This window comes from Urocampus carinirostris, chromosome 19 (genome assembly GCF_059441175.1).
Source record: "Urocampus carinirostris isolate Australia breed hairy pipefish chromosome 19, RoL_Ucar_1.0, whole genome shotgun sequence".
Lineage (NCBI taxonomy): Eukaryota > Metazoa > Chordata > Actinopteri > Syngnathiformes > Syngnathidae > Urocampus > Urocampus carinirostris.
The window spans coordinates 27,457,475-27,479,480 of NC_142367.1; the positions used below are offsets into that span (position 1 = coordinate 27,457,475).

At 41.9% G+C, this 22,006-nt stretch overlaps 1 protein-coding gene and 1 long non-coding RNA gene across 2 annotated transcripts; one reads left to right on the forward strand and one right to left on the reverse strand.

Moving 5' to 3' along the window:
- The first annotated feature begins 561 nt into the window (after positions 1-561).
- prodh2 (proline dehydrogenase 2) lies at positions 562-20,642 on the forward strand. The gene is made up of 9 exons (XM_088324228.1): positions 562-1,016; positions 5,242-5,432; positions 8,577-8,703; positions 9,358-9,510; positions 17,131-17,274; positions 17,350-17,516; positions 20,031-20,141; positions 20,232-20,320; positions 20,380-20,642. Exons 1-9 carry the CDS (start codon positions 777-779, stop codon positions 20,550-20,552), a joined length of 1,395 nt encoding a protein of 464 aa, XP_088180354.1. The 5' UTR covers positions 562-776; the 3' UTR covers positions 20,553-20,642.
- Positions 9,166-18,628, reverse strand: LOC148347890 (uncharacterized). The gene is made up of 3 exons (XR_015848152.1): positions 18,537-18,628; positions 17,348-17,495; positions 9,166-9,588 (listed from the first exon to the last, which is right to left on the reverse strand). It is a non-coding gene; the product is annotated as an uncharacterized LOC148347890 (long non-coding RNA).
- Positions 20,643-22,006: the final 1,364 nt, after the last annotated feature.

The window sequence follows — 22,006 nt, forward strand, 5'->3', positions numbered from 1 at the left end:
CTTCTTTCATCCCAACAGGACCAAATATGATGTCAAATGAGGCACAAAATGACTTAAAGGAAGGGGGGAAATAGAACAAAAAAGAAAAAAATACCAAAATGAAAGAGTAGTGAAAAGCTGAGAAAAAAGAAACAAAAGGAGAAAAAAAAGAAGGAAAAATTTAGAAAAAGGCCAGAAAAAAAAACTGAAGAAAAGAAAGAAGCAAATAAAGGGAATAAAAGTAATAGAGAACAAAAAGCAAGAAAAAAGTAACAGCTAGGAAAAAATAAACCCAATGAGATTTTTTTTAAAAAGGAATGAAAGTGAAAATGACTTTGACACCCCTGCCCTAACCAATAGTCGCCGCCATGTTTGTCCGATGCATTATAGCTCGCCGTGGCACTGTTTTTTGTTCGCATTGGACAACGGTGCCATCTAGTGGTCAAATGTTACACACTAGGGCTTTAAGATTTCACAAGTAAAAATGTTGAATTTGTAACTAGGTTATTCATGTTACTTGGGGCTGGGCATTTTGGTGGATACCAAGGGTCAACATGGTGTTTGCTCTAGTTTCCACCGTCATTCATTAACTATTAGGCAGGTGGAAGGATAACTTTTTTCCCGAATCGAGTCAAAAGTTTGCCCGGCCGTCGAAAAGTGAACAACGTCATCAAATCTTTCGCCTGACGGGACCGGTTTCTACAAGGCGCGTCCCTTTTTCTGGAATCTGCATGCGCGTTCGCGCCGGGGCGCAACTTTAAAGGTGTAAACGAGACCTTACGGCTTCACAAGAGAAAATGATGAGCGCTCGCCTTCTGCCTACTCGCGCGTACCTGCTGTCGAGCAGGCTCATGTCGACCGCCTCGCCCAGGTTGGCGGAGGCGGTCCGGGAAGAGAGAGTTCCCGAGATCCCGGGCGCCGCTTTGGCCTTCCGAGATCCCAGCGCGTTCCGGGTCAAGAGCTTAAGGGAGTTGTTCCGTGCGCTGGCCGTGTTTCGGTTCTGCTCCTTCCCCCTGCTGGTCAACAACTGCAACAAGGTGAGAGACGCCATTCAGGATGGGGGTCAGGAGGACACATTGGCCTCAAAAATGGAGAGGGTTCTTTCATTTAGGAATACCTGTTCGATTGCTTTCAAAATAAACTCCCTCCCTCCATTATCTGCACGGCTTATACTCAGTAGGGTCGCGGGGGAGCTGGAGCCCATCCCAGCTAAGAATCCGCATCCACATTTAACTTGATGAACAAAAAAAGTAATAATTAAAAAATAAATAAAACAAACTGTTTATCACCGAATGTGGCCTTTATAATGAGCTAACCCCATTATCTGCACCGCCTATCCTCAGTAGGGTCGCGGGCGTGCTGGAGCCCATCCCAGCTGTCTTCTGGTTGTGGTCAACTGCTTGCCAGTCGCAGGGCACACAGGGACAGACAATTGGCTTGCTCATTCACACCTAGTAACAATTCAGGCCAATTACCCTGAAATGCATGTTTTTGCACAGGGAGAACATGCAAACTCCACACAGGAAGGTTCGATCTCATGACTTCAGAACCGTTCCGCATACATGCCGTGCTGCCCCCTATACTGACTATTAGCCAAAATAATGTAACGTAGTGCACAAAATTAACATCCATCCATTATCTGCACCGTTTATCCTCAGAAGGGTCGCGGGGGGTGCCGGAGTCCATCCCAGCTATCTTCGGGCAGTGGGCAGGGGACACCCTCAACCGCTTGCCGGCCAATCGCAGGGCACACAGGGACAGACAATTGGCTTGCTCGTTCACACCTAGGGACAATTAACCTGACATGCATAGGGAGTGCCCGGAGGAAACCCAGGCAAGCACCGGGAGAACATGCAAACCCCGCACAGGAAGGTTTGATCTCATGAACTCAGAACTGTTCCGCACACGCGCTAACCACTGCGCCGCCGCGCTGCCTCATATAAATTCTTTTCATCAAATTGCTTTTAAAACCGACCCAATGAAAGCAAATTCACATATGAGGTCCGTGTTTTAAGCACTCCATTGCGTATTGGGTTTTGCAGTATTTCTGTAGTAGTATTTTTGAATATTTTTGTCGTATTTCTGCCGTCAGATTTTTCTCGTATTTCTGTTGAAATGTTGTTTTGCCATAGTTTTGTTGTATTTTGCGGTTGTTTTCGTTGCATATTGAGTTTGCAGTATTTCTGTCATGTTTCTTGAGTGGAATTTTTGAATTATTTCTGTTGTAATATTTCTGTAGTAGTATTTTTTAATTATAGTGTTACTGTAGAAGTATTTTTGAAGTATTTCCAATGCGGTATTTTCTAGTATTTCCATAGCATCTCTTAAATATTTTTGTGATATCACTGTACTTGTATATTTTGTAAAACTGTGGTAGTAGTAGTTTTGTAGTATTTCTTTAGTAGTATTCTTGTAATGTTTCCATATTAGTATTCTTTTAAATGTTTTCATAGTAGAACTATTGTACTATGTCTGTCGTATTTTTGTCACATTACTGTAGTTAATATTTCTGTAATCGTATTTTTTGTAGTACTTTTGTACTAGTATTTTTCTTTCTAGTATTATTGTTGTGGTATTCCGTAGTTTATTCAGTAGAAGTGATTTTTTTAGTCATGTTGCTGTAGTATTTTTTAGATTTTTCTATTGTAGTATTTTTGTGATAATAATGTAGTTTCTGTCATCGTATTTTTGTATTACTGTAATGGATTTTTTGTAGTATTACTGTAGTGTTTTTTTTTTTCAGAAGGCAAGAATTCGGTCCTTGTTTGAAAGCGGCACAACATTTTATATTTAATTTTGTAGTATTTCTAAAGTAGTATTCTTGTTGTAGACACACAAAGGGGACCGAAACATTATGACTAATATACATATTGTGATTAAATATTGACTGCATGTGTCACGCAGTCCCTAGTTTGCGCACCAGACTTTTTAATGTAGGTTTTGAGAGTGGCGTGTGTGTGAAACTGGGGCAACATTCCTAGTTTATACTGCGACTGTCTTTATGGGCAGTGAGCCAAGTGAAATTTTCGCCCGGAGGGGAAAAAAAACAAGTTCTTGCAAGACGCTAATTATTAAGGAGGGAAACATTTTTTGTCAACTTTTTGTCATTTTATAACTGTGGTATTGAAAAGATTATTTTTAAAGTGAAAGCAGTGAAAGCTAGATTATTGTTGGGGGTTACATTCAAAAAAGAACCCGCGACAGGCGAAATCCAAGAACGAATTAAATTAGATTATAGTTTATGAAATTATTTGGTCCACTTTGAGAAATTCACAGTACCAGAGAGAAATAATGGTAAATGGTCTGCATTTCTATAGCGCTTTTAAAGTCAATAAGACCTCCTGAAGCATTTTACAATGAGCTTCACACTCTACCCATTCACGCACACACACACCGATAGGGAGTCAGCCTCCAAACGTTTCGAGGATAATCAAGATGCTAAATGGACAGCATTTCTATAGTGCTTTTCAAGACCTCCCAACTTTACAATATGCTTCACACTTACCCATTCACACACACACTCACACACCAGTAGCGGCCATGCAGCCATGCAAGGCGCCAACCTGCTTATTGGGGGCCTTAGGGATTCAGTGTCTTGCCTAAGGACACTTCGATATATAACAACGACGGTGGACTAATTGATTGGGTCAGCGGGGCCTTTTGTTTAAGAGGGTGATGGCTGCGGGGATCAGACTTTTCCCAAGGCGGGATTTATTATTGTATTCATTTATTCAGCCAGTATAAACCATAAACATGATATATGCAAGAAATCATTTGACACGTAAACTCTCAATAATGATAATATAATGGATTTGAAAGAATAAAAAGAATAGAGTAAAAAAGATATTGTAGTGAATAATACAGGGTAATTATGTAGAATAGTTTAAAAACGAAGAATATGTAAATAACAAGACTAGAGGAGAATAGGTCGGAGGAACGCCGTTGGCATAATAATACAATACATTATAACCTATATCAATTCCTATTGAACGTACGAATAGCGGAAGGGTAAAAACTCTCTTTAAGACGACCTGACGGCAGGTCATCAAAGTACCTGCGAGGAAGGCGACTGGGATCGTCTATCATTTTTAGGGTCCGTTTTCTAGTTCGATCGATGTAGATACTTTGCAGGGACGGGAGGCCGGTACCTATTATTTCCTCTGCCCTCCTCACTACTAATTCCATCTTTGACAATTCTTTCCGATTGACGCGACCAAACCAAACTGTGATTGACCTAGTTAAAACAGATTCAATGATAGCACGATAAAAATTGACTAGAATGGAATGACGGACTCCGAATGATTTGAGTTGACGAAGGAAGTAGAGCCTTTGTCTGGATGACTTTAGAATATCAGTAGCATTGACAGTCCATGTGAGGTCAGCTGACAAGTGAGTACCTAGAAACTTGAATGAATGGACCAGTTCGGCCTCACTGCCATTAATTGACGAGGGAGGCTTAGTACGGAAATCTATTATCATCTCCTTAGTTTATAAATTGCTGTGAGCGGCGAGCCTGTTTAAGACCAATTGCGTTATAGCAAGGCAGTGATTTTCAACCACTGGTCCGCAGCACACGTGTGTGCCGTGAGAGATCGTCAGGTGTGCCGTGACAAATTATCCAATGTCACTTTTTAATATTTTATAAAACATTTATGAATCCTTTTCTGTAAATATGATAGAATAGAATATGCCTTTATTGTCATTGTTACAACATGGGATATGCTGTGACAACGAAATTGGACGACTCCAGTCCCACATTTACAGTGAGGATAAAGAAACAAAGAGATAAAAGAACAAAGAACTAACTGACTTTGTTGTAAGTAGGCTTTGTTTTCCTTCAGAGGGGGGGAATGGTGAGGGGGGTGAGGGTCAAACAGAGTTGCTGGATACAACCGGATTGTTTGATGTTTGATCTTACATTACACATAGTCCAGTGTTTTTCCGAATTGCTCAGTCCACAATTGAATGGATTTGGGAGTAGTCCATAAACATGCCCGATTAAAGTCGCCATGTCATTGTTAAGTGTCTGTGCTGTGAGCGGCGAGCCTGTGAAAGAGCAATTGCGTTATAGTAAGGGATCGCTGTACTCATAACAAACTCTTTGATAATCATCAAAGCCAATACCAGATGCAGATAGTACCTTTATCAGTTCTAACTGGAACCTATTTTTTCATCTAACTAATAGTCAATTTAATATATAATGAGGTGATTCCAGAAACCTTACTGATGGAGAAACCCCGACGGTGCGGTGTCTCTTCGCAGCTGATGTCGACGGCTCGCAGTATTCTGGGCCGGCGCTTGTTCTCCTCGCTGATGAGGTCCACGGTCTACGCTCAGTTTGTGGCCGGTGAGAACGAGAAGGAGATTTCGGAGTCCATGGAGAAGATGAGCGCGCTGGGATTGAGGCCCATGCTGGCGGTTCCCATCGAGGAGGACCTGGGAGAAAGCACGGGGTCAGCAACAAAATCATAGTCAAAAGAAACCATTCCGAATCACATGGAGCGCGATTTCAACATTTTGCACGTATGATGCTTTGCAGAAGTGTTCCACCCAATGTTCCCTCTAAACTGCACATTCTCAGCGCACAAGAAAATCTAGCCAGCGCACAAATATCAGTGCTCGAAATTACTAATTAAGAAGCGACTTTAGTTAAAGTTACAGTGCATAAAGATAAAAATACACGGGTTCCCCTGACGTTGTGTCCTAAATGCAGGATTTTGAAGTCAATGTCGAAGTAGAACGACGTTGAGTAAAGTTTTTCGAGAACCGGCTTCTTCGGCTCGGCTCGCTAAAAGGAACCGGCTCTTTCGGGTCCTAAACGGCTCTTCGGGTTGTTTTTGCTTCTTTCATCCCAACATGACCAAATATGATGTCAAACGATGCACGAAATGACTTAAAGGAAGGGGGGGAAATAGAACAAAAAGAAAAAGTAGTGAAAAGCTGGAAAAAAAAAACAAAAGGAAGAGAAAAAAGAAGGAAAAATTCAGAAAAAAAGCCAGAAAAAAAGAAAAGAAAGAAACAAAGGAAAAACAGTAACAGCTAGGAAAAAATAAACACAATGAGATTTTTTTTTCAAAGGAATTTAAAAAAGTAGAAAAGAACAGGGAAAAAGAAGAAAATGTTTGTGTTGCATTCAAATCATTTCTAATTCTATCAAGTGAATCTTGTTGCCAACATTGTACTTCCACTTAAAAATGTGATGAAATACAGTTGTGTATCTTACCACCGACTCAATAAGCCCCCAAAAATGTGAGTATTATGCGACAAAAGATACCAGGAAATTAAAAGAAATGGAAATCTTGTGAAAGAATTGTAACAACAAATGACGTTTGTAGGCCGTACAACCTTTGCAATCGTACGTGAGTCAATTCATTGAAAAGTGAAAAATAATTAAGCTTTGCCGGAAACTCAGTAAAATGTAAGGTGATGTCAAGTTTTGGACATGTTTGATCATGATTTAGTTGCCACACTTGGAATTGCCGTTGCTCACTGTTGTTTCAAGCGTTACTTTGTGTGAACGCTCAGACCCCTGGAAAATTAGAGGGAACATTGGTTCCACCCCCCTGAACTTTTTGACATTGACATATTTCAAGCTTCATAATTATCGATAAAAAACTCAAAATATTTTCTAGGAATCAAAAACATGTTAGACACATTCGTGGTGAAACCGAAATAGTTGTCCGTTCTTCCTCACAAAACAGCTCGAGTTCCTTAAGGTTTGATGGTGATCGTTTGTGCATAGCAGTTTTAGGGTCTTTCCACTGTTAGGGAAAAAACTATATTAGAAATGTATCCTTTACCAAATTGTTCGAATGAGTTATCTGACTCCATTAACCAAACATAACCTTCAATCACCCAACAATGCATGCTCTTTTCTTTATGGAAAAATGTACAAGAGACCGTCATTTCCACACGGGGCAGATTTATTTTCTTAAAGTATTTAACCAAGTGAATTCCATCAAATTAGCCAAATTAGCCCAGCTCTTCATCGAGCCTCTCTCTCACCATCGGTCGATCTTCCGTCTCCTATCTTCTAAAGTTCTGGCTTCTGAAGTTCTTTTCACAAGCTGGGGTGTTGGCTCTTCCCATGGGGCGTGCTGACTCCTCCCCTGGGCGTGCTGACGACTCCCATGGGGTGGGCTAGATGCCAGCTTCACCACCTCCTCGCCGAACGGCGACGCCACGTCTAAAGAAAACTCATATCAGCAAAGTGCTTCTCAAAACAATGCCGACGTCAATATCAGCCCTTGTCCCAGTTCCTGCTGTTCCCTGCAAACATCATCCTTGTCTAGGCTGCATTGACCTTAAGCCTTTTCTGTGAAAAAACTTCATTGCATTCAATAAATGTAACTTGTGTAAAATTGTATAAAATCCCTTATAGTCAAATAAATAAAATCTAAATCCACCACAAATGCTTTGGGGGATTAGGGTCTGGATATTGGCTTCACGATTCCAACACATTTTTATTGTAATTTTCAAACCATTCCATTGTAGATTTGGCTTTCTGTTTAGGGTCCTATTGGAAGTTGAACCTGCACCCCATTGTCGGGTCTCTTGCGGACTCACACAAATTTTGTGCCAGAAAAGCAACTCAAGACGTGATCCTGCCACCACCGTGTTTGACAGTGGAGATGGTGTTTTCAGGGTGATGTGCAGTGTTACTCCTACGCCAAATGTAACCCTTTGAAAATAGCCCAAAACGTTTCATTTTGGTCTTATCTGACCAAAGCACCTTGAACCTATATTTTTGCAACACTTTTCAGTTTTTTTTATTGTTAAAATAGTTAAAAAAAATGTTGTTTCCACTTCACAATTGTGTCCAACGTGTTGTTGATTCTGAGAAAATATCTTAGGGTTTGAAGGATTTTATATATTTGTGACTATAAGGGATTTTTTACGATCAAATATAAATTACATTTCAATGCAAAAGATATTCACTGGCTAGGCAGTGGGGCAGGTCATTGCGACCTAGTGGAGGATGATGTTTACAGAAAACAGCAGGAACTGGGACCATAGCTGGCGCAAGAAGAGCCTCTGTGACAAAGTTGTTCGGATACGCTCTGCTGATATGAGTTTTTTAGACATCGCGACGCCCTTCGGCGAGGAGGTGGTAAAGCTGGCACCTGGCACGCCCATGGGAGGAGTCAGCACGCCAGCTTGTGAAAAGACGTGGGTTGATCGGAGAAGATCGAGATAGATCGAGAGGGACAACCGAGAGAGAGGCTCGATGAAGAGCGACACTAATTCGGCTAATTCGATGAAATTCACGTAGTTTATTTTTTAAGAAATTAAATCTGCCCCCGTGAGGAAACGCCGGTTTCTCGTTCATTTTTCCATAAAGAAACCAGCATGCATTGTTAGGCGAATGTAAGTTGTGTTGGGTTAATGGAGTCCGATAACTCATTGGAACAATTTGCTAAACGATACATTTTAATAACAGTTTGAAGCCCGAGTTGTGGCAATATGACAAAAAGTTCCTGAGGGGGGGTTAAGTACTTTTGCTAGGCACTGTACATTAGACCTCAGAAGAATCCGGAGCGAGAGTGTTTAAGCCGCAGACGACACGGTTTTAGTTTTTCCTTGCGTCTCGCCCGCAGAGAGCAGCGATACGACGACAACATGGACGCCATGTTGGAATGCGTCCGGATGTCGCACAGCAACGCTTGGAGTGAAGATCCCATGATGCAGCTCAAAGTCACGGCACTGCTCAGTCCGGAGCTTTGTGTAAGTTTCCCTCTTTCCAGACGTTCACTTTAGACAGGTGCGTCCAAAGTCCGGCCCGGGGGCCAGTTACGGCCCGTGATGACATTTCTACTGGCCCGCGGTTTCGGTTATAAAGAAATGATAATGTGTAAGTATCAAACAAATTTGGGTTAAGGCAAGTTCAGTTCAAGACTTTTGAAGATTTTTTAAATGCCCTTTGAAATCAAATGTAAGATTCAGTCGACAAAAAAGAACATAATTGAAATAAACAAAAAAATACAAAACAAATATTTTTTGCACACAATGCAATGTGCCTCGTACGGCTATTAGCCTGGGCAAAAAATGTTGGTTAGACAGCCACTTCTTATTAAGTGTATGGTCCAAAGTAAATGGCTTTGCAAGGCCTGACTGAAACCACATCACCCTTTTGATAGTTTTGTTTTTGTGGTCATGCAATGTGCTTTATTAAAAAAAGACAATCGATAAATGTGACTCAATGTTTTTAGTTCAGACAAATATAGATCTTGTGTTTTTCCATTGAGAAGATTTTTGAAAAATGGTCTTTTTAATGCCAATGAATGTCTTGTTTTTAGAACGATGAATTCAATGCCTTTTAAGACTTTTCAAGGACCTGCGGGAATCCAGTTGAGTGCGCTCCTTGTCATGTCCGTTCAGGTAAAACTCACCAAAGTGATTGCAGAGCACACGTACGACTTGGACCTCCTGGTCAGAGCCATGGACGGAGAACACGTCAAGTTCCCCGGTTTGGACGAGAGCGAGGCGGCGCACTTGCACTGCGGCTTGAGGCGACTGGACGCCATCGCCCGGGTAACGAACTTTGACGTGACTTTTTGGCTTGAGCCGTTATGCCGATGCCGGAAAAGAACCCGCGGGAGAAGGTCATACCTACGGGCGTGGAAATAGGTCGCAGTTTAAAAAGGTGGGAAAGGCGTGTCCCAGTACGAACTGTGAAAAGTGATGGGTCCCGGGGACTCGCGTGCTCAAAAATCTATGGGTCCCAACAGAGATCTATGGCTCCCCAAAATTGAGAGTGCTCCATGCCCTTACAAACTGTCGTATTTTCCCTTAAAAATACAAAATAATCTTTATGTAGTTTAACATGTGATATTGTACATGTGTTTCCTTATATCATATACTGGACTGTCTCAGAAAATTAGAATATTGTGATAAAGTTCTTTATTTTCTGTAAAGCAATTAAAAAAACAAAAATGTCATACATTCTGGATTCATTACACATCAACTGAACTATTTCAAGCCTTTTATTATTTTAATATTGCTTAATTTAGCTTACAGCTTAAGAAAACTCAAAAATCCTATCTCAAAATATTAGAATATCATGAAAAAGTATACAAGTAGGCTATTCAACTAATCACCTGAATCATCTAATTAACTCGAAACACCTTGCGAGGGTTTCCTGAGCCTTAAAAACACTCAGCTTGGTTCAGTAAACTAAATCACTGCTGATCTGACTGCTGTCCAGAGGACCATCATTGATACCCTCCATCAGGAGGGTAAGACACAAAAAGACATTTCTCAAAGAGCAGGCTGTTCACAGAGTGCAGTTTCAAAGCATATCCACAAAAAGTCTGTTGGAAAGGAAAAATGTGGCCGGAAACGCTGCACAACCAAGAGAGATGACCGCAGCCTTGACAAAATTGTGAAGAAGAGCCGCTTCCAGAATTTGAGGGAGCTTCAAAGACAGTGGGCTGAAGCTGGAGTCCAGGTATCAAAAGCCACAGTTCACAGACGTGTCCGGGAAATGGGCTACAATAGCCGTATTCCCATGGTCAAGCCACTTCTGAACTCAAGACAACGGAAGAAGCGTCTGACTTGGGCTATGGAGAAGAAGCACTGGACAGTTGCAGAGTGGTCCAAAGTCCTCTTTTCAGACGAAAGCAAGTTTTGCATTTCATTTGGAAGTCAAGGCGCCAGAGTCTGGAGAAAGGCTGGAGAAGAGCAAAATCCAAGTTGCTTGAAATCCAGTGTGAAGTTCCCACAGTCAGCAATGGTTTGGGGAGCCATGTCAGCTGCTGGTGTTGGTCCACTGTGTTTCATCAAGTCCAGAGTAAATGCAACTGTGTACCAAGAGATTTTAGAGCACTACATGCTTCCATCTGCTGAAAAGCTCTATGGAGATGAGTATTTCATTTTCCAGCATGATCTGGCACCTGCCCACAGTGCCAAAACCACCAGTAACTGGTGCACTGACCATGGCATCACTGTCCTTGATTGGCCTGCTAATTCCCCTGACCTGAACCCCATCGAGAATGTGTGGGGTATAGTTAAGAAGAAGATGAAAGACACCAGACCTACAAATGCAAATGAGCTGAAGGCCGCTATCGAAGCATCCTGGGCATCAATAACACCTCAGCAATGCCACAGGCTGATTGCCTCCATGCCACGCCGGATTGATGCAGTAATCCGTGCAAAAGGATTCCCAACCAAGTACTGAGTGCATCAATGGACATTTTCAAATGTTTGATTTAGTTTTGCTGTTATAAAATTATTTTTTTTACTTGGTCTGAGGAAGTATTCTAATATTTTGACATAGGATTTTTGAGTTTTTTTCAGCTGTAAGCCAAAATCAGCAATATTCAAATAATAAAAGGCTTGAAATAGTTCAGTTGATGTGTAATGAATCCAGAATGTATGACATATTTGTTTTTTTAATTGCATTACAGAAAATAAAGAACTTTATCACAATATTCTAATTTTCTGAGACAGTCCAGTATATTGTTAATGAACATTTTGTTGCGAGACACTGAGTTGCTCGACGTGAATGAGCTTTATTATAAAAAAAAAAGTTAAAAAATGAAGTCGCTTGGACGTTCACCGTAGAAAGAAAAAATACACGCAAATAGAATGAAGTAGAAAAATACATTTTCTTATTCAAATTATTCATTCATTTTCTGCATTGAATTATTGTTGGTATTATACTGATTAAAAGAGATAACCGCAATCCTGTCTTTTTTCATTTTCTCCTTTAATACTTCCTTTTTTTCTTAACTTCTTTATACAACATCATCGTTCGTAATATAACGCATCAAAGCAAGTGAGCCGTTTAATGAGTTGAGCCGAAAAAGCCGGTTCTCTAAAAAGAGACAGACTTTCGCTACACAACTCGAACTGGAGATCGGCGTGCAGACGAAAACTCGAACCGCGAGACCAAAACAACAATGGCGGATCTGCCTGACGAAAAGTTTGGAGTGCGGTAAATCTTTGTTAAAAAATGATAATGACAATGTCATGTCAAAAAAGTAACGTCCCGGGGACGCACGTTGATATGACACGATGCGTCCCCAGCAAGTCAAGTCAAGTCAAGTCATTTTTATTTGTATAGCCCTTAATCACAATTAGTCTCTAAGGGCTTCACAAGTTATTACATATAAGAAGATTAGGTTACTCGTATGCTATAGAGTAGAAGTGAGTTTTAAGCCTAGATTTAAACATTTCCACCGAGGTTGCAGATCGGATATCAGGGGGAAGAGCATTCCACAACACCGGTGCCCGGATGGAGAACGCTCTCGAACCAGCGGAACACTTCTTGGCTCTTGGGATCACCAGGAGACCGGCGCTCTCGGAACGAAGGCTTCGGGCCGGGACATAAGGGCAGATCAGATCTGAAAGATACGAGGGGGAAAGTCCATGTATGATTTTGTATAGTAGTAGGAGAACCTTAAAATCGCATCTTAGGCTAACAGGGAGCCAATGCAGGTTAGCCAAAATTGGGGTGATGTGATCATACTTTTTTGTCCTTGTTAAAAGCCTCGCTGCAGCATTTTGTACCAGCTGAAGACTCTTGAGTCTGGTCATCGGAAGACCGGAAAGTAGTGCATTACAGTAGTCGAGACGGGAGGTAACAAACGCATGAATTATGATTTCCGCATCCGACTGAGAAAGTATAGGACGAATTTTAGCAATGTTACGGAGATGGAAGAAAGCGGTTCTAGTAATTTTCTTCACGTGTGTTTGAAAGGACAGATCAGGGTCGAAAATGACACCTAAATTTTTAAGTGAGTCACTCTGTGTGATGTGGCAATTGTCCAAGTTCACTGCGGTTTTAGAGAATAAGTCACGGGACTTAGAAGGACCAATTACTAACATTTCAGTCTTTTCAGGGTTAAGACGCAGGAAATTGAGTGACATCCACTCTTTTATCTCAGTGAGGCAGGCCTCCAAAGTTCCACAGTTTAGTGTGGTAGATTCCTCCATCGGGAGATAGAGTTGAGTGTCATCTGCGTAACAATGGAAACTGATGTTATACTTGCGAATAATATCACCTAGTGGAAGCATATAAATGCTGAAGAGAAGGGGGCCAAGCACTGAACCCTGCGGAACACCACAAGTTACACTAAATGGCTCAGATGTCAATTCGCCATATTTAACGCAGTGTGTCCTATCTGAGAGGTAAGATCTGAACCATAATAGGACGTTTCCTGAGAGACCAATCCATTTTTCCAACCGTTCTAGCAAGATAATATGGTCCACTGTGTCAAATGCAGCACTAATGTCCAGCAGCAGCAAAAGTGATGATGCGCCCGAGTCCATTGCCCGTAGGAGATCATTGGTTACCTTTATCAGAGCTGTCTCAGTAGAGTGGTTAGCCCTGAATCCTGATTGCATCGATTCAAAGAGATTGTTATCGGACATGAAATCATTCAGCTGCTGTGCCACTACTTTTTCAAGTATTTTAGAAAGAAACGGTAGGTTTGACACAGGTCTATAATTACATAAGTTTTCTGGATCTAGGTTGGGTCGTTTCAGTGTGGGTTTAATGACAGCGGACTTAAAAGCAGCTGGAACTACACCAGAGGCGAGTGATATGTTTAAAATATTTAGAACTGAAGGTGCAAGAACGCCAAAGAGACCTTTAATAAGTGAACCTGGAAGTGGGTCGAACTGGCAAGTCGTCGGTTTGGCAGTATTCACCATCTGTTTAAGATTTTCGAGTGACAGTTCACTAAAACGGGACCAAGTCCCTGGACAGCCACCATGTCGTGCATCTAGGGATTTGAGTGCTTTAGTATGTGTTGAATTAATATTGTCTTTAGCAATTTCTTCCTGTATGCTCTGGATCTTCTTAGTAAAGAAGACCATTATGTCGTGAGCAGAATGGGTGGAGCTATCTGGGATAGTCTGTTGCCTTGTAAGTGATGCTACAGTGTCAAAAAGGGCCTTGGGATTGTTCTTTTGTGACGCAATCACTTTCGAAAGGTAGGCTGATTTTGCAGAGGCCAGGGCCGCTTTATACTTCAACAAACTATCACACCAGATTTGATGGAAAACTTCAAGCTTGGTAGCGCGCCATTTTCTTTCAGATTTCCTGCATTCTCGTTTAAGGGATCTAGTTTCATCATTAAACCAAGGTGTGCGTCTTTTAAGTCGTAATTTATGCCGGATGGGCGCAACTAAATCCAGGGCATTGGCCAGGGTAGCGTTAAATTCATTTAGGAGTGGTTCTATGGAGCCTATGTAGGAAGGAAAGGACGCAACTGCTCCTGGAAGAATATCGGAGAGCTCAGAAACTGTGCCTGTGCTTATATTGCGTCCGGTGAATCCTTTAGTTTTTTTGGTACTACATTTAGCTAGCACCTCAAATGTAACTAAATAATGATCCGAGATAACTGTAGTACACGATAGCACCGCCATGTTTGAGGTTGAAACTCCTCGAGTCAGAACCAAGTCGAGCGTGTTTCCATCTTTATGGGTTGGCAAATCAACCAGTTGATTAAAACCAAAAGCATCAATTATAGACTGAAACGCAACAGTGAGTGAACTGAGTGGAGAGTTCATATGAATGTTAAAGTCCCCCATAATAATAATTTTGTCTGCGTAGGTTACTAGTTCAGACAGAAGTTCGGCGAATTCGTCTAAGAAAGTTGTGTATGGTCCTGGTGCGCGATAGATAGTTATTACGTCAATTGACAATAGGGGGGACCGCATCACAAGAGCCTCAAACGTTTTGTAATTATTAGAGGTACGTGGATTAAATTTAAGCGATTTTTCAGAGATTAGCGCGACACCGCCACCCTTTTTCAACGTGCGTGCTATATGGCTGCTCTCGTAATCTGGGGGAGAAGCATAATTTAGAGCTAAATACTCATCCGGGCGTAACCACGTTTCACAGAGACCAATACAGTTAAGTTTATAATCACGAATAATATTATCTACAAGTAAAGCTTTAGGAGCGAGCGATCTAACATTCAAAAGACCAAATTTTAGCTTTGAATCATTTGACTTAGCTGTAGCCTTTGTAGAGATCGTCACGAGATGCCGGTTGTGTGCGTTGGGCTTCGGTTGTCGGTTTACTCGTAGAATCGACGAAGAAATGATGGTTGGATTAGACAGATCTTCATGTCGTTGCTCCATCAACTTCACACGCTTCCCTGCACGACATCCTCGCTTCTGTTTTCTATCTTTTCGCCGTCTTCGTCTCCGATTTTTCTTCTTTTTCTTCGGTGGAGCGGGAAAGCAGGGCGAACCCGAGTCCCTTTGGAGCTCATTTGGGATGTCGTGGGTGGTATAAAAAGTGCCCGAAAAGTCGAAATTTAGACACCCACCTAGTCGGATGAGCTCCTCCCGACTGTAGGTCTTATTGGCCACGCATGTATCCAAAAAGGAAAGCAGGAGGACAGTTGTAAGTAGTAGGATAACCGGGTAACAATCAGCCGCAACGTAAACACGCGCCGCCATGTTGCGGCTAGGACGCCGGCAAACCAGAACACTGACAAACACGCAAACCGATAAAATATTAAGCTCCGTCGACCCACACTGCGTTTCAGTCAAGTTTTCCACAAAGGGAGAATAAATATCACAGTCTAAATCTGGGGTCAGCAACTTTTCCGTGTAAATCAGTGTGCCACACCAAGATTAATGACTCGCATTTTTTTGAATACTCAACAGAGCTGTCACTTTACACCAGTCCAAATATACAACATGGATAGACATTTTAATTGTATAACTCCGTGTTTTTCAACCCTTTTTGAAGCAAGGTAGACTTTTATTCATAAAAAAGTTCTGAGGCACACCGTCTGTCGAAAATGTTTGAAAATGAAGTGATGTCAAATATTTCACTGTACTACCTCATGAGCAGATAATTAGTATAAAAAAAGAAGATAACACTTACCGTAAATTCCGGACTATAAGCCGCTACTTTGTTCCCAAACTTTCAACCCTGCGGCTTATTCAGTGATGCGGCCAATTTATATAATTTACTAACGGCCGCCAGCGGCGCTCGAGTACAAAGGTAAGATTTAGACCGGTAGAATATATGCGCCGAGGAAGACTGCAACTTCTTGGCTTGTGCATAAATTAAATTAGCGTAAACATACCCTCATCATGCAAAATGCAAAAAGAAAGGCGCATGACGCAGCACATGAGGAAGATGAAGACGGTTTACCGTGATTTTTACAAGTACGGTATGTTTTTTTACCAGACCCGTTTACTGTGTTGCCAGCGTGTTGCTAGCGTGTTGCTACCATTAACTGCCCTGTCACGGGACCCGTTTGGGATGAAAGTTACCGGTATATTATTATTATTATTAAAGCTTTCAGCCGTCTTTCTTTGTAAATATGTGTAACCATGTAAAATATGTATTTGCAACTGTATATTTTTGTAATGTAATTATTTGAGACACTTATTCTGATATGTTTTGCACGGGCGAATGAAAAAGAAGGGGCGGAACAAACGCGGGGTGACGGGAAGTGGGGTAAAGGTGAGACCTGTTTGTGGACGCGGCGGACAATAGTGGATATATATTTTTCCCACACTTACCTTTGGAAATATACACTTTTTTCCTTGGATTACTTTCAACGGGACCCGGACTCTGCAGGTCTGCGTCAAATCTTAAGTACCGGTATCATTTTCCGTTCATTTTGGCGGCTGTGATTTTTGGACTGTGGACTTTAATGAAGGACATTCAGTTTCTAAGTGTCCCGGCTCCTAGGCTTTGTAGCGTATAATGAACTGACCGATAACAGATAATGGATAATGAATAACGAAGATAGAACAATAACCCTTAAAAACCCCAAAACCCCACATTCAGTTTCAATCGCGGGACTTAAAGTCAGGTCTGGGTTAATTTTGTGTTTGTGTTACATTCTTTTAATGTGGGCGCATGCGGCTTATATACAGGTGCGGCTTGTGTACGTACAAAATCTGTTTTCCCTCTTAAAATGTGGTGGGTGCTGCTTATAATCAGGTGCGCTCTATAGTCCGGAATTTACAGTAATATAAAAAAGACTGATGTAGTCGTGCGACTTATACTCCAGGGAAACTCATAGCGCGGAAAAATACAGTACACCCATTTATGGAAATATCAACAGCGTTCTTCCGCCTCCTCTCCAAATATTTTCTCCTTCGATCGACACAACTGTGACTCGGAAATGGGCGATTTTCATACTTGTACACACGTTTTGCGTACTTCAGGCTAGCGTCAACAAGGTGCGAGTCCTCGTGGATGCCGAGTACACCTACATGAACCCCGCTCTGACTCTCGTTACCATGGCGATGATGAAGAAGTTTAACAAAGACGGTGCCTGGATATGGAACACCTACCAGTGTTACCTCAAGGTAATTCTTCGACACCTGGTAGACCCAAACGTGTTTCGCTGTTCAATTTCAAGTTGTGTTTTGGAATACTCACAGGAGACGAGGAAGCTCCTACTGGAAGATATCGGCCAGTCCCAGAAAGGAGCTTTCTGTTTTGGGGTCAAATTAGTTCGAGGAGCATACATGGATAAAGAAAGGAAGCTGGCAGCGAAGGAAGGGCGACCGGATCCCGTCCAAAACTCCTGGGAGGACACAAATAACAAGTTAAGACATCGGTGACCTCCGCCAGGGAACCAACCGAACATTCTCCCTGTCATTTCAATGACTTCCTCTTAGTAGACTATTGTACTTTGTTGGACCACATATCATTACTCGACGGAAATAAACACATGTTGTAGTAACTGTTAGGGGAAAAAACTATACTACAAATTTAGCGTTTACCAAATTGTTCGAATGAGTTATGACTCCATCAACCAAACACAAACTTTATTCTTCTAACAATGCATGCTCGTTTCTTAATTTTAGGGAAACATACTGACAATAGACAAGGGAAGATTTATTTTCTTAAAGTATTTAAGTGAATTCCATCGAATTTAGTTGAATTATTGTCAAATTAGTCTTCGTCGTCGAGCCTCCCCATCTCTCGTGTCTCTGCTCCCGTCTGTCTCTTTCCGTCTTTTTGACACGTCGGCCACCCCCACATGGGCGTGCTGACTCCTCCTCCCATGGGCACGCAGCCGCCTCGCTGAAGGGCGTCGCGGATGTTTGTCCTGTGCGTCTGGCCTTCTCCCGTCAGCATTCACAGGAATTGTTATCCAAAGTTGTCTGATGCATTCCAGACAGCCTAACCTTCTAATGTACCTTGAAAAATCTCTCTACTGCATCCAACTGAGTACATACACTTACTTTGTAGTTCATTTTATAATATCCTTTATAGTCAAATGTATAAAATCTTTCAATGGCGGAGTGACTGATGGGATATTTTTGACGTTAAAATTCGAGTTTGTCAGGATAGAAAACATATTTGGAACATGTTTCCGTCACTAGTGGAAGAGTCGAAGATTTAATCGAAGGCAAATTGGAAGTAGGACATCGCCATTAGCCTTTGGCACATGCGCACTAGGCATTACAGGAGTAGGACGGCTGGAAATTGGCATCACGCTCATTATCATACGTACTTTCTTACGTTCTCACTTACTTTAACTACTTACTCATCTTACTGACTTGACTTAAGTCACTCACTTTACTTAGTTATCAGGTGACATGACATAAGCGGTACCTACCAGAGCCGCCATTTTTGAGCGAAACCCTCAATTCCGAACACCTGTCAATAAGCGCTCGTTGACTGAGGGCTCTGCGCATGCGCGCTCTCTCTACTCCCCCCCTCTCTCTCTAACCCCCCCCTCCCCCCCCCTCTCTCTCTCTCTACCCCCCCTCCCCCCCCCTCTCTCTCTCTCTCTCTCAATCGGTCACGTGTTTAAACGTGCCCCACTGACAATCGCCTTTCTCCATTTTTTAATTATTTTACAATTAATTATATACGTCTTATATCGTCAAAATTGCGTTTAAAAGCATTTCACCCATAATTCAAACACTTTTCAAACTTCAAAACATTACGTTTCAAGCCCCCTTGCGAAAATGGAGTTCAGTGGGACCTCGGTTATCGCGGTTAATGGGGACCAAAACCACCCGCGATAAGTGAAAATCCGCGAAGTAGCGGCGCACCTTCAAAAAAATATATATATATTTTTTTTTCTAAACCATTACAGACCACAAAGCCCTGAAGCCGCAAACATTGAACCGCGAAGTAGCGAGGTCCCACTGTACTTATTGATGCATACCTGTCAAGCTCCAGGGCTCCATGACCTTACAAAATACAAAATAATTTCACACCATGTTTTTTTTATTTCTGTAGTTGAACATGTTATATTGTACATGTGTTTCCTTATATCATATATATTGTTAATGAACATTTTGTTGTGAGATCCTGAGTTGCTCGACATGAATGAGGTTTATTATTAAAAAAAGTTCAAAAATGAAGTGGATTGGACGTTCACTGTAGAAAGAAAAAATACATACAAATAGAATTAAGTAGAATTTATTCAATTATGAATTAATTTTCTGCATTAAATTATTCTTGGTAATATACTGATTAAAGGGATAACCACAAACCTGTCTTTTTTTATTTTCTCATTTTATATATATATATACCAGAGCCATATCCCCTTAGTGGGAGGTGGCTAGAGTGAAGAACACATTCCTGACTCTTTCTCATTTTCTCCTTTTATACTTCCTTTTTTTCTAAACTTCTTTATACAACATCATAATCCGTAATATAATGCATCAAAGCAAGTGAGCCGTTTGAGAGCCGTCTCTCTTGAATGAGTTGAGCCGAAAAAGCCGGTTCTCTAAAAAGAGACGGACTTCCTTTCACTACATCAAACCGCTGGCTTCGTTTACAACGAAAAAAACGATACCGAGATCAAGGCTTCCGCGGCAAACTCGTTTGACTTGATTGTGATATTTGGTGTATACCGGCTGGTACCCATCATTGACAAATTAGCGTTTTCCTGTACAGATTCTCGTACGTCGTACTCGTCTTAAAATGCATAAAAACATAATTTGTACAGCAAAAGGTTGACAGGTATGTATACCATCGTCGACATTTTTTTTCAACCCAAATTCAAACACACTTCAAAACATTACGTTCCAAGCATGTTCAAGGATTTCAAGCCCCCTTACGAACACTGAGTACTTATGAGTTGCATCCTTTACAGTTATAACAGCTTACTGGAGGTGATGCTGAGACTCGTTGCCCAAGACCCAAAACGGTACCGGATCATCGTGGCCACGCACAATGAGGACTCTGTGAGGCGGGCGGCCAAATTGTGAGTCCGTGTGTCAACTTTGTGGATCTCAAGTCGTCGAAAAAACCCGGGAGTTACCTTTTTAACGCGGTTTGAAACGATGATCGACAGGGTTGAGGAGCTGGGTATCGACAAAGGAGAAGGCTCTGTATGTTTCGGGCAGCTTCTAGGGATGTGCGATCACGTTTCCCTCACCTTAGGTAAGCTATCTTCTTGAAAATAGGTTTTCCCCGTCAAAACGAATCTCCTTTTTCCACAGCCAAGGAAGATTACGCAGTGTACAAGTCGGTCCCGTACGGCTCGGTGGACGACACTCTGCCTTACCTGGTGCGCAGGGCCCAGGAGAACCAAACGGTTCTGAAGGGCATCCGGAAGGAGAGGGACCTACTCCGGCAGGAGGTCCAGAGGAGACTCAAGTTGAGGGCGTACTAGAAATGAGAGGCTCGTATGCCTTATTGAAAACCTCGTGTGTGATTTCCTTTCGGTCTATTTTTGCAAGAAAATAAAGGACGTTAAATAGCTCGTTTTCTGTGTTTCTTCGCAGTAAAGGATTTTATACATTTGACTATAAAGGATTTTATAAGATTGACTCAAAGAAGTCAAAGAAAAAAGTATAAAAGGAGAAAATGAGAGTCAGGAATCTGTTCTTGACTCTAGCCACCTCCCACTAGGGCACAGGTGTCAAACAGGCGGCCCGCTAGGGGATTGAATTCGGCCCGCGAGACAACACTCAGAGAAGCGCAAGAGAAAAACGAGCTGCAGGTTGAAATATGTCCACTTGATGTCGCCAAAGCCAGGTGCCTCGAACAAAGACACTCTACTTGTATTTCTCTCTTGCTTTCTTTTCCACCCCTTTTCTCCCACTCAGTCTGTTTCTTTCACTCTGTGTCTCTTCCTTTGTTGCTTTTTCTCTCTCTGTGTCATTTTAACTTCATTTGCTCTAACTTCCTTTTTTCCTGTTCTTTCTCTTTTCCTACCCTTTGCGCTTTCTTTTTTCTCTCCTTCTGTCTTTCTATTTTTCTTTGGATTTCTTTCTTCCTCTCCCTTTTTCCTCTCTCAAAACTTCTTTTTATCTCTTTTGTTTCTCACGCTCTCTCCCGTTTTTTCTGTCTTTGTCCCGCCTTCTCTCCTTTTCCCTCCCTCTTTCTCCTATTTATCACTCTTTAATCTAGTAGTCCGGCCCCCGGCAGAATGTTTGTTCTATCGTGTGGCCCCCCCAAGTTAAAATGAGTTTGACACCCCTGGTTTAATGCAATGAAGATTTTCTCTGAGTGGGCTTTAGTTCAATGTACAAGGACAGGGCAGGCTGTTGGAAATGCATACTATTTTGCCTAGGGAATTTTGATAACAGGACTCGTGGAGGCCATGTTGTTTTGGGAAGCCAGACATCAAGGCGCTGTGTTGTGAGAACGTTGGGCGCAAGTCAACTGCTTGGCACGCCCATGGGAGGAGCCGAGACACCATCTTGCGGGGAGACGTGGGCCAATAAGAGAAAGCTAAAGGACTTCAGAAGGAAGCTTTCCACTCCACACACACTCCAACGTCACTTCTTCGGCAGTCTCCGATGAAATACACTTAGTGCTTCTGTTAGGAAAAATAAACATCGGCTCCCGTGTGAAATGTCGGCTTTCCTGGTCATTTTTCTCTCAAGAAACGAGCGTGCGTAAATTGTTGGATGAACGTAGGTTGTGTTTGGTAAATGGAGTCAGATAACTCATTCGAACAATTTGGTAAACGCTACATTGTGATCATTAATTCCCAACAGCAGTCAAGACTCTTACCTGAAAGAAGACTTTTCCAGACAATGCGTGATGATCATTTTCACGTGATGGCAATGGTGGTACAACAATTGTTGGGTGAGGTGAAGTGCGTCGAAACGAAATAAG

Bases quoted from the DNA above. Each gene is read 5' to 3' on its own strand.
- prodh2 (XM_088324228.1), top strand. From the start codon at position 777: ATGATGAGCGCTCGCCTTCTGCCTACTCGCGCGTACCTGCTGTCGAGC. The intron at 9,511-17,130 runs GTAACGAACTTT...TGCGTACTTCAG, and splicing joins GACTGGACGCCATCGCCCGG to GCTAGCGTCAACAAGGTGCG. The intron at 17,517-20,030 runs GTTAAGACATCG...CATCCTTTACAG, and splicing joins TGGGAGGACACAAATAACAA to TTATAACAGCTTACTGGAGG.